Below are 15,540 nucleotides of genomic sequence, written 5' to 3'. Positions count from 1 at the left end.
TTAGCATCGAAGCTACTCTATAATTGGAAAATCCCGTCAGTCTGTCGCCCTTCCGTCCGTAAATTTCTTGTCTGTTGTTCAAGATAAACAACTGAAATTCTTCTTTGTAGATTCCCTTAATCTATGAGCATCCAGAACATAATTTGCGCGGTCGTTTGTCGGTCATGCTACAAAAGACCAATACATATTTTATGTAAAAAGGTTTTCACTTTCATCGTATATATTCATTACTTTATAACTGACTTTGTCCGTTTGCACGTCAATAATATTTTTTGGCGCTTCGCTACATTTTATTTTATTAATTCTAAAAGAGGTAACTATAACATTTTAAGATTAATAAAAAAATAATATCCAAGAAGAAGACAAAGAAAGTCCCTCAATGACGCCATAAAAATGAGGGATGAGGAGAGGAGGAGTGGGAAAGAAAACCCCTAAAAAAAGAGATGGATAATCCCTCAATTTTATGACGTAACATGCTGATTTTTTGAGAAACTTTCTTCGTCTTCCCCAAGAAGCTATTAAAGAAAACAAGAACAAAACGAATTGTTTTGTGTTTAGACTTGTGGAAGCCACCAAATTTGCTTTTGCCAAGAGAACTGACATGGGTGATTGGTCTATTCCTGAAATCAGGTATTATTATATTTATTATATACTAGCGGCTACGCCCCTAGAGGCCTCTAGTAAATGTTTTTTTTTTTTATTTCAAATATCTAAATTGAGAAATAATTTGTCTATGTTGCGTTCAAGGTTCTACGCAATGGCGAGAATATTTTTGTGATTTCTCGGGGGGGGGGGGGAGGGTGTTGGTACCCTCCCCACAAATAGTTATAAACATTTCTGGGACCTATGAGATGCTACTCTGATAAGGAGAAACCTACCGGTTCAGTGATTAGCGAGATCTTCGGTACAGACAAACATCCTGTTACTTTATTATAAGGATTAATTCTAGTGGTTATGCCCATAAAGGCATCTAGGGGCACCTAAGGTAAGGGGAGAAAGTCGACCATGTATTTTTATTTTATTTTATAGGGTTGGAAATTTTTTTGGGGAAAAAGGAATTACCTTCCCCAAAAATAGTTATACTTCACTGTAAAGGAAAACTATTTAAACTATGTTTAGCTGTTAGCGAGATCCTTTGCTACAAACAGACACAAATATTGTTTTTGTAGCAAAGCTTATTCATAAAAAAAAACATATTAAAATATCATGTTTTTATCTGTAGAGAGCACGTGCAAGAAATTGTTGCGAATCTGTCCAGCCCTGATTGGAGCCAAAACATCAAGTAAGATAATTTATCTATCTATCTATCTATCTATCTATCTTTTGTTCTATTAATCTGTCCAGTCCTGATTGGAGCCAAAACATCAAGTAAGATAATTTAAGTAATTTTAGTTTATGGAATTTCTTGGCCTAAAACAGGCGCAACTCATTACTATGCTCAGCACCATATTTAGAGAGGTCTTCCAATCAAGGAGTTGGTTGTCTGTTGGTGTTACCCTGGGCGAATGAGTGCATTACCCTGCAATTCCGACGTAGAGAAAGTTGAAGGTGGCGTGAAAGACATCTAATGTCACCTAACCCCCAATAGGTCAAGAGGTCAAAGCAATTTAAGTAGTATTGGAGTATTCTATCAATAGGATATTTCCATCATACTTTCCAGCGATTTTATTCATTTTATTAGCGGGTAGGTTAGCTGCAAATTGTTATTAAAGTGTTGCAGTTCTACTCCAATTTTTTTATGAGCGTTAAATTGAAGGGCATATTTTTAAATCCATGTTGCGGCAGCTATGGTATGTTGGCTGCGATTAATTATACGTTAAAATCATCCCTCTTATAATTTTTTTAGATGTTTTTTACTATTATTTTAGATCTCATTTATCTGTATTTAAATTTCACTGTCCTGTCCCTGTACTTTGATATTATAGAAATCTGATTTGTTATTGATTTAAACTTTCTAGGGATAAGATTAGCGATTATCAGACCTTCCAAGATCCTGAATATTATGGAGCTAAGGTAAATATAGACACCTTTCTGAAATATTAGTTTACCAGACTTTCCAAGATCCTTAATATTATGGAGCCAAGGTAAATATATACACGTTTCTGAAACATTAGTTTACCAGACTTTCCAAGATCCTGAATATTATGGAGCCAAGGTAAATATAGACATCATTCTGAAATATTAGATTACCAGACTTTCCAAGATCCTGAATATTATGGAGCCAAGGTAAATATAGACATCTTTCTGAAATATTAGATTACCAGACTTTCCAAGATCCTGAATATTATGGAGCTAAGGTAAATAATAGTTATTTCTCGTATTCATTTGAATCTGGTGGATGGGAACTGGTTCTCATCCATACGAAAAAACTATGTCTAGCATCGTATTATATCCAGCTTTCTACGAATATAAAAATGTACAATCATAAGATTAAAACCATTTTTGTTTACATGAAGGACTGAAGGCCCGATCCAACATTTTTTTGATTTTTTTTGATATTCGTGGAAAATTGTCAGTAGTTCAATTCTATACATATTTTATTTTTTTAAGTATGGCTGAGAACCGGTTCAAATCCAGCGGATAATAATCGGTTTCGAATACATACGTGAATAACCATTACGTAGTTTTGATCCAAGAATTAGGTATAACCAACAAGCGAAATAAATCTACAATAATATTTGGGGGCCAAATTGAGGGGTCGTCAATTTTATGATGTGTTGCCCCCCAACGACAGCTGAAAAACACATATAAGTTTCGTGAATTTTTTTTTTCGAATTAATTTCGTTATTGGTATTAGCTGGTTTTAATCTATTTCTTTCAATTTATTATAAGACCGTGATCTTAAGGGATAAGACAATGGATGATAAATTAATGTACACCCCATTGATGATAAATTACATCCTCTGTAGATTAAGATTTTTGGTCGAAAAATCTAAACACTTCTATTTTATAACAACCCAAGATTAGATAAAGTAATTAAGCCAACAAATAAAAGAATTTGTTTATTAACTTTTGGTATAAAGTATAGTATCGTATTATAGACAGCAATCCGCGGATATTAAAATGAAAAAAATATGAGATTAAAACCAGTTTTATTATCCCCTTGGAGCCGAAGGTATAGTACAAAACTGGTTTTAATATTATGATTTTTATTTTATTATTCGTGCAAAGTTAATTTCTACTACGCAATTATTTATTAAACTATTTTTTATTATTTTTATAATTTGTGTATATAAAATATTTTAGGTTAGAAAGAATTTATTTACATATTTATATTTTAATTAGCTCGAGTATCTATTAATTAAATATTAATTATAATTAATAAGAATATAATGTAAAGATAGCTAGAGAAAAAAAAGGTTATATAAGATTTTATAAAATATAGGGATCTAAAGGGATAAGACAATATATTAATGTAAATACCCAATGATGATACATAAAATTACCCCGTCTAAAGATTACAATTAGTTGTTAAAACGTTTAGACACTCAACTTAATGAACAAACTAATTAAAATTCAATAAAAGTCCCCAAAGTTGTTAAGCTAACGATTAGGAAACTTTATTATAAACTTTGAGGACTAGTGTAATAAACAGCCCAATGTGCCCTCCTTCCCCGATTAAGATGTATATTTCTCCTATTCCCTCACAGAATCACTTTAATCAGGAAATCACAAAATCTATACATGGTTTTCAGCTGCCATTGATGGGGCAACACTTGTTGACCTTTTTATCTGCCCCCCAAATATTATTTTAGATTTTTTCGCTTGTTGGCTATACCTTTTTTTCCGAGTCAACATGATTGTGATATCTTAAAAAGCGAAGCTTTTCTTCAATTTGCCAGTCCGGCCATAACGCATAGCTCTTTTCATTAATCTAGACATGTTAGAGTTGTCCTATTGATTTCAAACTTTGCATAATGATTCCAATAACACTTTAGGAAACGTAGCAATCGTAACAAAAAAGCCAATACTTTCATTTAAAACATGCTGATTTTTTACTTTTTGTATGTAATCAAATCATAATATTGAAAGTAGGTCCTTTTATATTTCAAGCAATTTTGCAACACGTTCATAAACAATTTTGTTTAGACTTACAAATTATCAAGTTTTGACACTTTGCTATATAGAGTTAATGTTCGTTTATCATTCGCTTGAAATCGCTTTTATGGATGTTTTCAACCTTGTAATATAAATGTATCTACATTTACTTGTCATTCCTAGGAATAACTTTTTTTTGGTAAAAAAAAGTTCTTCTTCAAATGATAAAAATTTCAATACTTTTTTCCATTTATATTCAATTTAATTTAAGTTTTATATAACTAAACTATATTTTATTGAAATATAAAACGAATTTAATACTTTAAAATCTAAAATTTTATCTTAGGTACATTGCTTAATGTATTTTAAAAAGTAAAGCTTTTCTAAATTTATTGTTAATCAGATCAGATTTATTTAGGCATGCTTTAATTTGCAGAATAATTCCTGTAATTAATATATAGGTACAATTTGGAAACATTAAAAAGTTCTTTTTGAGAGATATTATTAATTATTTCAAATCATTAGGGATAAGAAAAGGACGATAAATATTCTAAACCCTCAATTATGATTACAAAATTACCCTTTCTGTTGTTTAAAATCATAAGTTTATCCTTATAATAAAAGTAACAGGATGTGTGTTTGTCTGTTTCTTTGTTTGTACCAATAGATCTCGCTAACCGCTGAACCGATCGGGTTCTCCTTAACAGGGTAGCTTCTCACAGGTCCCAGGAAGGATTATGACTATTTTAAGGGAGGGTATCACAACCATCGCAAGAGAAATCACAAAAAAACGCAACAAAGAAAGGTTACATATTATTTTTAAAATAAAAAAAAACATTTAAAGTGCCACTAGAGGCCTCTAGGGGCGTAACTTTCCATCCATGGGTATGATACTTGTAGGAATTCTACAGTGCAGGGAGGGAGGGGACATTGGACTGTTGATTACACCAGTTCCCAAAGTTTTCTTTCCGTCTAATTTAAATTTTAGTGTATTTTTTCAAATTTTGATTGGTCGGTTCATTAAATGAAGTGTCCAAAAGTGTCAACCAATAATTTCAATCTACAGGGATAATTTGGTTATTATCATTGGGGATGTACATCAATTTATCGTCCGTTGTCCAATCCTTTACGATACCTGGATGTTATTTTTTTATTTTAGACTGTGTTTGAAGAGGACCACGGAACCTGCCATCATTGTTTCCTTTCCCCTGAAGGCGACGCTGTATCAGGTCATTATCTATCTATCTTAATTGTGTTATATATATTTATCTTCTTTACATGTTTTTATATATTCTACTATCTTTTTTCAGTAACTGCCTCTGTTAACTTGATCTGGGGTTGCAAGTTCATGTCCCCCTCAACTGGAATCATCATGAACAACCAGGAATAATTTACATAATTTTTTAAAAACTTTCCAATGTGGTTTTAAACTGGTTCTCAGCCGTTTATTTCAGACAATTTTCCTAGAATAACAAAATAAAATCATAAAATTGATACATGTTCTATTAGAGCGGGCCTTCGGCACTTCGGGCCTAAAAAACTGGTTTTAACTTCTTTTAATATTCGCAAAAAACCGGCCATAATACGTTGCAATAAATAATACAGTTCTCTAATAATTGAAATTTATTTTTTTTAAATTCAACCAAGTATTTTTTATTTATCATCATTTTTTAAGAATTTATTTAAAAACTACTTAATCAGAATATTTTACATTTAAATATCTTATAATCTCTGAAATTTGTTTTAAAAAATCTAATTAAATCTAATCTTATTTTCTAGTTTAATTAAAATTATTAAAAGCGAAGCTTTTCTTTAATTAGGGTTGATTTTAAACTATTTTAACAGCTGATTTTTATGTGATATAATAATCCGATTAATCTGATTTTTGGAATAATGATTCCTAGGACAACAAAGTACAATGTTTTAAGCGAAGCATCTCTATAATCAATTCCAAAAATATCTTAATTATTAAGTTCAGACACTCTATAAGTGTTCATGTATGTTTGTCCTACCGTTTCAGATCCTTGCTTTTATGGATGTTGTCATCCTTGTTACAAATTTGTTTACTGAGAACTAAATATGAGATTAGTAAAATACCCCAAATTTCTTTTTTCTAAATACAGGGAGGAAGGGAGGGGACATTAGACTGAAAATTACATTACACTGAGATTGGGTTTTTGAGTCCAGAATGCCGCGTTTTTTCGACATTTTTTAGACCTGTCGTCTTCCGTTAATCAATCATTATTATGAAAATGCCTCGTGTGAAATAAACAGAGTATACAACTTGGAGATTCAAAATTTTAAAATTATTATTTTACACATTTGTATAATGTCTAATAAAGCTCTAAAAAGATGCATTATTTAATATACAGCAAAAATAGATTTAAGATTATTTATTTTTCTTCTATAAAAGCCGTACCAACAAAAGCGAAATAATTAAATAAATAGTTGTATACTCTGTTTAAATCCTACGAGGCATTTTCATAATAATGATTGATTGACGGATGACGACAGGTCTAAAAAAGTCGAAAAAACGCGGCATTCTGGATTAAAAACCCATCTCTGGTATCCAAAGATTTATAATCAAATGGTTGTTTAAAACTAGCAGTGTCCAAACCATTCAACCAATAATTACATCTGCAGAAGAGGCACTTTGTTTATAATCATTGGGGATGTACATCTAATTAACGTCAATTGCCTTATCCCTTAAGATCCCTGGCGCAAGAGGAGTTTTCTACAAATTATAATTTAAGATCTTATTTACAATTCTTTAAATATTTAATAGTATTTATCATATATCCTAGTACTTATATAAAGATTTTTTTGTCTGAAACTTAAAATATTAATAAAAAAAACTTCTTTTTTCTTTTTAGATTTAACCCTGTAGATGGTTTTTGGCTAATTCTTACCCCTTTTGAATACTATAAAAATTCAATTAGCTACGACATACAGAAAGTTTCATGTGTGACGTCATAAAAATACGTCTAAAAAGGAGAGATGAGAGAAGAAGCTGTAAACGAAACCCCCCCCAAAAAAGAGATAGATACAGATGTATTTCTATGACGTCACACATGACACTTCCCGTAAATGCATTGGCTTTGCTGTTTCTAAGGTCCTATTTTCATGTTTCCCTAATTTTTTTTTTTTACATATGTAAATGATTTGCTTATCAGATGGATGATTTTGCCTCTCCTAACATTACCAGGTAAAACAAATTTCTAAATTAGACTTTTAAAAATAAAGTTAGAGTATAGTAAAGTGCCCCTAGAGGCCTCTAGAGGCACTTGAAGAGGGGAGAGTCGAATTTGATAACCCAATTTTATTATTTTATTTAAAATAAAAAGTAAAAAAAAAAATTTTGGGTGGGGAGGTGACCCCCGTATTTTATTTTTAGTTAATAAAATTTTACAAAAAAAAATTTTTTTCGGGTGGAGAATAATTTTCTAGGGGCGATTTCTCTTTGGAGGGTGTTGGTACCCTCCCCCAAACTTGTTATAAACCTTCCCGGGACCTATGAGAAGCTACCCTGTTAAGCGGTTAGCGAGATCCTTCGATACAGACACACAAACAGACATCTTGTTACTTAAGTATAAGGATGAAGCCTAATAGAATAATTTTCAGTGCCTACAATGTGCCCCCTGCACCCAACAACTTTATCTCCCCGGGGAAGAGACCAATGTCCAGCATGTCCACCACCATCGTTGTTGATCAACAGGTACCAAATCTATCTATCTATCTATCTGGTGCTTTCCCTCAAAGTGCTTTTCAAGCCCGTACTTATATTATATATATTATTTGAAAATAAAACGGGATAAATTTTTTTTCTCTTTGGGACAAAAACTCCTTCCCTCCCCCCCTACCTTATCTATAATACAAAGTAGCTTGATGTCTGTCTGTCCGTCTGTTCCTTAAGTTCTCCGTAACCACTGAACCGATCGGATTCTACTCTTCAGGAAATATACCTACTGGTCCAGTGGTGGTTTTAGGCTATTTCCTTGAGAAGTGGGATCTACTAGGTTACCGAGATCTTTAGGGACAGACGGACGGACGGACGGACGGACGGACAGACAGACAGTCAGACAACGTTCTACTTTGTACTATAGATACATTAATTCTATCTTTCTTTCATATATACATATATCTATCCGTCTATCTATCTATTTATCTATCTTCCTATCCATCTATATTTAGTGCAATATTTTGCAACATTAAAATAAGACGAATAATAGGAAAGTTATATAATACTGTATAACAATACCGATGCACAGAAATGCACTAGATTACGTCATTAATACCTTATATGAAATTTAAGGTAGATATCAACTTTCAATTTTAGTGTTTCGGATTTTTTTTTCCAGGGGCGATTACTCTTAGGATGGTGGAGCTACCCTTTTTTTCAAACTAATTATTAACCTTACCTAAAAGAAGCGTCGCTGTAAAAATAAGATATCGATCCAGTGTTTAGTGCTATATAACGACAGATTACAAAATTATGACTATCTATCTATCTGTCCTTCTATATTTCATGTATCTAACTATCTATATATATACATATATATGTATATGTATACGTATCTAACTATCTATCTATATGTTCATGTATTTAACTATCTATCTTTATGTCCATGTTTCTAACTATCTATCTATATGTTCATGTATCTAACTATCTATCTATACGTCCATGTATCTAACTATCTATCTATATGTTCATGTACTTAACTATCTATCTATATGTTCATGTATCTAACTATCTACCTACCTACCTATCTATCTTACTATCTATCTATCTAGGGACGTGTAGTAGGAGTGGTTGGAGCAAGCGGTGGAACTAAGATTATTTCTGCTGTCGCTCAGGTTAAATATTTACCCAGGAATTTAAAGGGATAAGACAATGGCCAATAAATTGATGATACACAAAATTACCCCTTCTGTAGATTAAAATTAGTGGTTGAAATGTTTGACACTCAACTTAATGAACCAACCAAATAAAAATTACTAAGATGGCCAACGAATAATGTATTGAGTATTAATTATTGTTCTGTGGAGTAACATGTAGTACTAAATAATGTATTTGTCTGTAGAGTATTATCCAATACGCTCTTTGGAATAAAATTCAATACGGTAGAAGTAAGTTTTTAATACTCTCCTTCGCAATTTTTGATACCCTCTATCATAATTTTTGATACTCTGTAGAGTATGAAACTGTTTTACTTTGGATGAAAGATCAGTTTATAATATATAATTAATAAATGTACTTATACATTTTATTATATCAACAAACATACCAAGCAGAGCCATAAAACATTAATTTAAATGTAAATTTAGTAAAAAAATGACTTTAAAGGTGTTTAGGGCTAAACATGATCCTTAAAAATAAAAACTATGGTCAGCCATAATTACAAAAATCAAAACTATAAATCTGAGCATAATTAATAACTTTTCATCTTTGTCTAAAACGACCAAGCATTGAAACACTTCCATGAGAGGTGTGCACGATTGGTGTCTGTTTCAATTATTCTTTACAGTACAGATTCGTACCCTAGAAGGTATGAATAGTTACTATTTTAATAAACTATTCTCTTGCGTATTGTCTGATACTCTACAGCGAATCAAATAGTACTAAATTAATAAACATTTCTGTAGCATATTTTCCAATACCCTACAGCGTATTAAATATTACTATTTTAATAAACTATTCTACAGCGTATTTTCCAGTACCTTAGAGCATATCAAATATTACTATTTTAATAAACATTTCTGTAGTGTATATTCCAGTACCCTAGAGCGTATCAATTGATACTAAAAAATGTATGGGTTCTGTATAGTAATAGTTATTGTGTTATATAGTATTACATAGTGTTATATATTAATTACTAGCGGCTTCGCCCCTAGCCTCTAGGGGCTTTGCCCCAAGAGGTTTGATCAAACCAATTTTTCGTATTTTAGATTTAAAATAAAAAAGAAATTTTTTTTTTTTTTTGGGGGGGGTATTTTTCATTTTTGGGGGGGTTAGGGGTGTCCCACCCCCAAAGAAAATAGTTATAAACCTTCCCGGGAACTATGAGAAGCTACCCTGTAAAGGAGAACCCGATCGGTTTAGCGGTTAGCGAGATCCTTCGCTACAAACAGACAAACACACAAACACACACACACACAAACACACAAACAAACAGACAGACATCGTTCTACTTTGTATTATAGATTACATAGTTGTAGCGTACTTACGTGTCCAATACTCTCCAGAGTATCAATTGATACTAAATAAAAAAATTATTTTTAACAGTGTAGCACCGTATTACAGACAATTTTTCACGTATATTAAAATAAAAATCTTAGAATCAATACAAGTTGTTTAGCCTATTTGTTTCATTTTATTATCCGCGAAAAGCTATCTATATAATACCAATCATAAATTCGTATACTAACTGCCTTTAAAAAAGATAAAATTTTAGACAATAATGTTTTTTATATTTTATGATAATTATTTTCTAGGTTTTGTTGAACGTATTTTACTTGAACAAAGATGTCAAAGCTGCAGTTGACGCCAGAAGGAAATTTTATCTTGTTTATTTCATATGTTCAATAGCAAAAATACTCTATAAGTATCTGTGTCCTTCTGTCCTTACTTTTTGTAGAAAAAAGAGAAAAAAAGGACGTCTAATATTTATTTTTTCTAATTCTTCTTTCTTTCTCCTTTGTTGATAATTCTACTTTCTCTCTCTCTCTCTCCCTCTCTCTCTCTCTCTCTCTCTCTCTCTCTCTCTCTCTCTCTCTCTCTCTCTCTCTCTCTCTCTCTCTCTCTTTCTCTCTCTCTCTCTCTCTCTCTCACTCTCTCTCTCTCTATCTATCTATCTCTTTTTTTCTATTTATCAATCTATCTCTTTTTTTCTATCTATCTCTTTCTCTCACTCTCTCAAAAAATGCCTTTATGTTTAGCTTATTTAGTAAAATTATTTCACTATTTCTAGACGAAATTGTTCTTAATTTTGATATTTAATCCTTTATCTATTACAAATAGAGTCCTCTAGGGGCCATTGAGGTCCCAATTTTAAATTCTATTTTTAAATCATTATTGATTTCTCTTGGAAGGGTGGTGGTACCCTCCTTTAAAATAGTTCTTTCCTAGGACATATGAGAAACTACATTGTAAAGGAGAACCACATCGGTTCAGTAGTTAGCAAGATACTTTGGTACAAACTAGGGTTGGGCCGGATATCCGGTGTGGCCGGATATCCGGCTCAATAATTTTTTATACTTTACACCAAAAATCTCTGCTTTTTAAAATCTTAAATGGCTATAATTTTCTATTATTGAAGCTAGAAGAACATTTTTTCTGAATAAGTTTAACTTTATGTAAATTTATATAAGATTTCTGAGGAAATTTTTTTTACTACTTTAATATCTGGTAATTTGGCCGGTTATCCGGCCGGATATCCGGTAATTTGGCCGGATAACCGGATATTTGCCGGATATCCGGCCATCGCCGGATATCCGGCCGGTTACAGGATATCCGGCATTTGAAATTAGCCGGATATCCGGTATCCGGCCAAAAAAGTATCCAGCCCAACCCTAGTACAAACGGACATACACAGATCCTGTTACTTTTATATAAGAATATACATAACTACATGAATATGCAGGGAATAAGAGAGGGGACAATGGATCGAATATTCAGTTTTAAGGGGTCTAAGACTTTGGGTACTGGCTTAAAGGGAATGTGCAAGAATTTAGCAGGTTCTGATTGACTTTGGGCACTAGCGCATCAAATGCCGCTAACTTAGTTTTGAATATAGCAGACGAGTATCAATAAAATTAATTTGTTATAAGATGGCTGGTTTTTAAAAAAAATTCTCCAGAAAATATCATTTCATAGATATAGACTTTGTTGTGATATTTGTGTAATGAACAATCTAAGAACCCTTTCAATTTGGGGTTATGGGGCTATGGGTTGGACAGGTTTTACGGACGATTTTCCTAGTAATTATTTACAGAATGGTTACATCAGTCTGGTGTGCTTGTAATCTAATTTTCAAATGAATGCTTTTTTTCTTGGAACTTTTTCTTATCTATAGTTTTATAAATTTTTTTAACACACCCTTTAAAATTTCCTTAACATTTTCTGGATTTCATGGTTTTTCAGCGAACACTCTTAAATTGAATTAATTGCCAATTGTCCCCTCCATTACCACCTGATGAATATGACAATGGCAAATGACTCAATCTTCCGATCCAATCCAAAAAATCTGAAAATGCTATGAATATGAATACTATGAACACAAGATAAAAATTTCATCAATTTATAGACTTCACCATCAACTGTTCCCTATGAATCTTAATTATGAAGACGGAACTACAACTGTAAGTATTTAGTAGCACCGCTACTATTTAATTAGGGAATGTCCGCACGTATAGAACTTAAAATTCGGTTCATATCAGAAATGAGGTATAACCAACAAGCGAAATAAATCTAAAATAATATTTGGAGGGCCAAAGGAGAGGTCGTCAATTTTACGATGTGTTGCACCCCAACGTCAACAATAAATCACTTTTATTTTCAATTTATTTCAGGAAATAAGGTAAAGGGGGAGGTCAGTGTTTAAAAGGCAATTTTTGGGAAAGCACCTAAACTCTTTCATTGATCTTTTTTTCTCATTTTAACTTTATTATTCGTTTATTAAATACGGGCGGATACGCCCCCTAGAAGCCTCTAGAGGCACTTAAAGTAGGGGGGAGAAAAGTCGAACCCTCATATTTTCCCTGGACCTGTAAGGAGAAACCTATCAGATCAGCGGTTAGCAAGATACAGAGAGCTTTTAACTTTATTACAAGGATAATTTTGTTATTAAGTGGTTGCTTGATGCCCTGAGAGACTACGGACACAACACAACATACTCCAAGTATAGAGTAGGAGGCGCAGCTGTTCAGGTTAGTACTGAGAGACTACGGACACAACACAACATACTCCAAGTATAGAGTAGGAGGCGCAGCTGTACAGGTTAGTACTGAGAGACTACGGACACAACACAACATACTCCAAGTATAGAGCAGGAGGCGCAGCTGTACAGGTTAGTACTGAGAGACTACGGACATAACACAACATACTTCAAGTATAGAGTAGGAGGCGCAGCTGTTCAGGTTTGTACTGAGAGACTACGGACACAACACAACATACTCCAAGTATAGAGCAGGAGGCGCAGCTGTACAGGTTAGTACTGAGAGACTACGGACACAACACAACATACTCCAAGTATAGAGTAGGAGGCGCAGCTGTACAGGTTAGTACTGAGAGACTACGGACATAACACAACATACTTCAAGTATAGAGTAGGAGGTGCAGCTGTACAGGTTAGTACTGAGAGACTACGGACACAACACAACATACTCCAAGTATAGAGTAGGAGGCGCAGCTGTACAGGTTAGTAAACTGAGAGACTACGGACACAACACAACATACTCCAAGTATAGAGTAGGAGGCGCAGCTGTACAGGTTAGTAATGAGAGACTACGGACACAACACAACATACTCCAAGTATAGAGTAGGAGGCGCAGCTGTACAGGTTAGTAAACCAGAAAGACTATGGTCACAACACAACATACTCCAAGTATAGAGTAGGAGGCGCAGCTGTACAGGTTAGTACTGAGAGACTACGGACATAACACAACATACTCCAAGTATAGAGTAGGAGGCGCAGCTGTACAGGTTAGTACTGAGAGACTACGGACACAACACAACATACTCCAAGTATAGAGTAGGAGGCGCAGCTGTACAGGTTAGTACTGAGAGACTACGGTCACAACACAACATACTCCAAGTATAGAGTAGGAGGCGCAGCTGTACAGGTTAGTACTGAGAGACTACGGACACAACACAACATACTCCAAGTATAGAGTAGGAGGCGCAGCTGTACAGGTTAGTACTGAGAGACTACGGACACAACACAACATACTCCAAGTATAGAGTAGGAGGCGCAGCTGTACAGGTTAGTAAACTGAGAGACTACGGACACAACACAACATACTCCAAGTATAGAGTAGGAGGCGCAGCTGTACAGGTTAGTAAACTGAGAGACTACGGACACAACACAACATACTCCAAGTATAGAGTAGGAGGCGCAGCTGTTCAGGTTAGTAAAACTGAGAAACTATGGTCACAACACAACATACTCCAAGTATAGAGTAGGAGGCGCAGCTGTACAGGTTAGTACAGCGCAGGGCTCGGCAGATGTACGCACACCATATATAAGCTTCAGGGCTTGGCAGCTGTCGTATGTCACTTACAAAAAGTATGGCTCGGCAGCTGTGCATACGCCACGTATAATCTGTTGATTGAATGTATTAAGTGGAAATACAAATTTTAACATAATTAATTTACCGGGTTATGCACGGTCGACGAGCCCTATTTAAAAAAATTCTAAATAAATCTTAGCAAATACAAAGAGTTTTCCAAACAATTATTGTATTAATAAGTAGTAATATGAAAGAAATCAATATATTATTATCCAACCCCCCTTGTCCCCATCTAGATAAACTAACGACAAATTTTCCACCGTCAAAATATCAAAGTATAACCTATATCAATTACAAAAGCCATGTACAAAACATCAAAGCACAATGTAAACTAAAGTTCTATTTCAGGCTATTATCAAAGACCCTCGTACTGGCAGCATTACAGCCAATGCTGACTTCAGAAAGCGGGGAGAGGTGGATGGATTCTAATTTATCTTAATTTTTATTCATAAAATATCCTCCGCTACTTTTTGATTCTTGTTTAATTTAATTCAATAAAAGTGAGGTAATTCTGTTGGTTATGGTAAAATAAAGAGATTAATCTACTCCTTTCTTTGACATATCCTTTTTTTGAAAATTAATATTTAAAAAACCCCTTAGCTTAGGAATTAATGAGTGAAGATTAATTTTGTGCCTCTTATTATAATCGATTCTCAACCATCATGTTTAGCATCGTATTACAGAAAATTTGCAGCATTAAAATCATAAAATTGATACCAGTTTTGTCAGCTAGGGTCTTTGGTCCCTCATGTGTAACAAAACTGGTTTAAATCTGATATTTTTTATTACGATGCAATAAAAATTATTAAAAAACTAAAATCGCGAAAAGAAAATAGTAGATAGAATCAGCTTTATTAAACTAAAAAGTAATTCATATCCTCACTATAAAAGAGTCTCATAAAAATATGAAATTTATGGCATTTAAACTAATATATTTGTAAATAATTATTAATTGTTATCTTGTAAAGTAAAAAAAGACTTATTCTGTTGTAAATATTTTTATAATAAATTATTGCTTATTTTGAAATGTTTTAGATTAGTAATTATTTTTAGTTTTTGTTAGTTTCGCAGTTACTCTATAATTCACTTTGTCTGTCCGTCTGTCAATCCGACTTCTTAAAAACAGCTTTTTAGCCGCTTATCACTGGTTTTCACATACCTATACTGTTTTGGGTTCGAATTAAAAATATAATTGTGGTTTATAGCATTAAAATT

General features: G+C 33.2%; 1 protein-coding gene across 1 annotated transcript in view; it reads left to right on the top strand.

The window, feature by feature from the left end:
- LOC145328036 (scoloptoxin SSD14-like) overlaps positions 1–15,352 on the top strand; it is a 42,440-nt gene extending 27,088 nt beyond the window's left edge. The window contains exons 15-26 of the mRNA XM_080171587.1: positions 559–630; positions 1,223–1,282; positions 1,959–2,013; positions 5,198–5,267; positions 5,349–5,422; positions 7,212–7,243; positions 7,660–7,753; positions 8,830–8,892; positions 10,531–10,589; positions 12,342–12,396; positions 12,886–12,963; positions 14,674–15,352. Of these exons, the coding sequence (XP_080027713.1) occupies positions 559–630; positions 1,223–1,282; positions 1,959–2,013; positions 5,198–5,267; positions 5,349–5,422; positions 7,212–7,243; positions 7,660–7,753; positions 8,830–8,892; positions 10,531–10,589; positions 12,342–12,396; positions 12,886–12,963; positions 14,674–14,754 (793 nt within the window). The 3' untranslated portion in view covers positions 14,755–15,352. The remainder of the gene's footprint in view (positions 1–558; positions 631–1,222; positions 1,283–1,958; positions 2,014–5,197; positions 5,268–5,348; positions 5,423–7,211; positions 7,244–7,659; positions 7,754–8,829; positions 8,893–10,530; positions 10,590–12,341; positions 12,397–12,885; positions 12,964–14,673) is intronic.
- Positions 15,353–15,540: the final 188 nt, after the last annotated feature.

This window comes from Acartia tonsa, chromosome 9 (assembly GCF_053477335.1).
Source record: "Acartia tonsa isolate MP-2025a chromosome 9, ASM5347733v1, whole genome shotgun sequence".
NCBI lineage: Eukaryota > Metazoa > Arthropoda > Copepoda > Calanoida > Acartiidae > Acartia > Acartia tonsa.
This window is presented reverse-complemented; position numbering and strand designations above follow the sequence as displayed.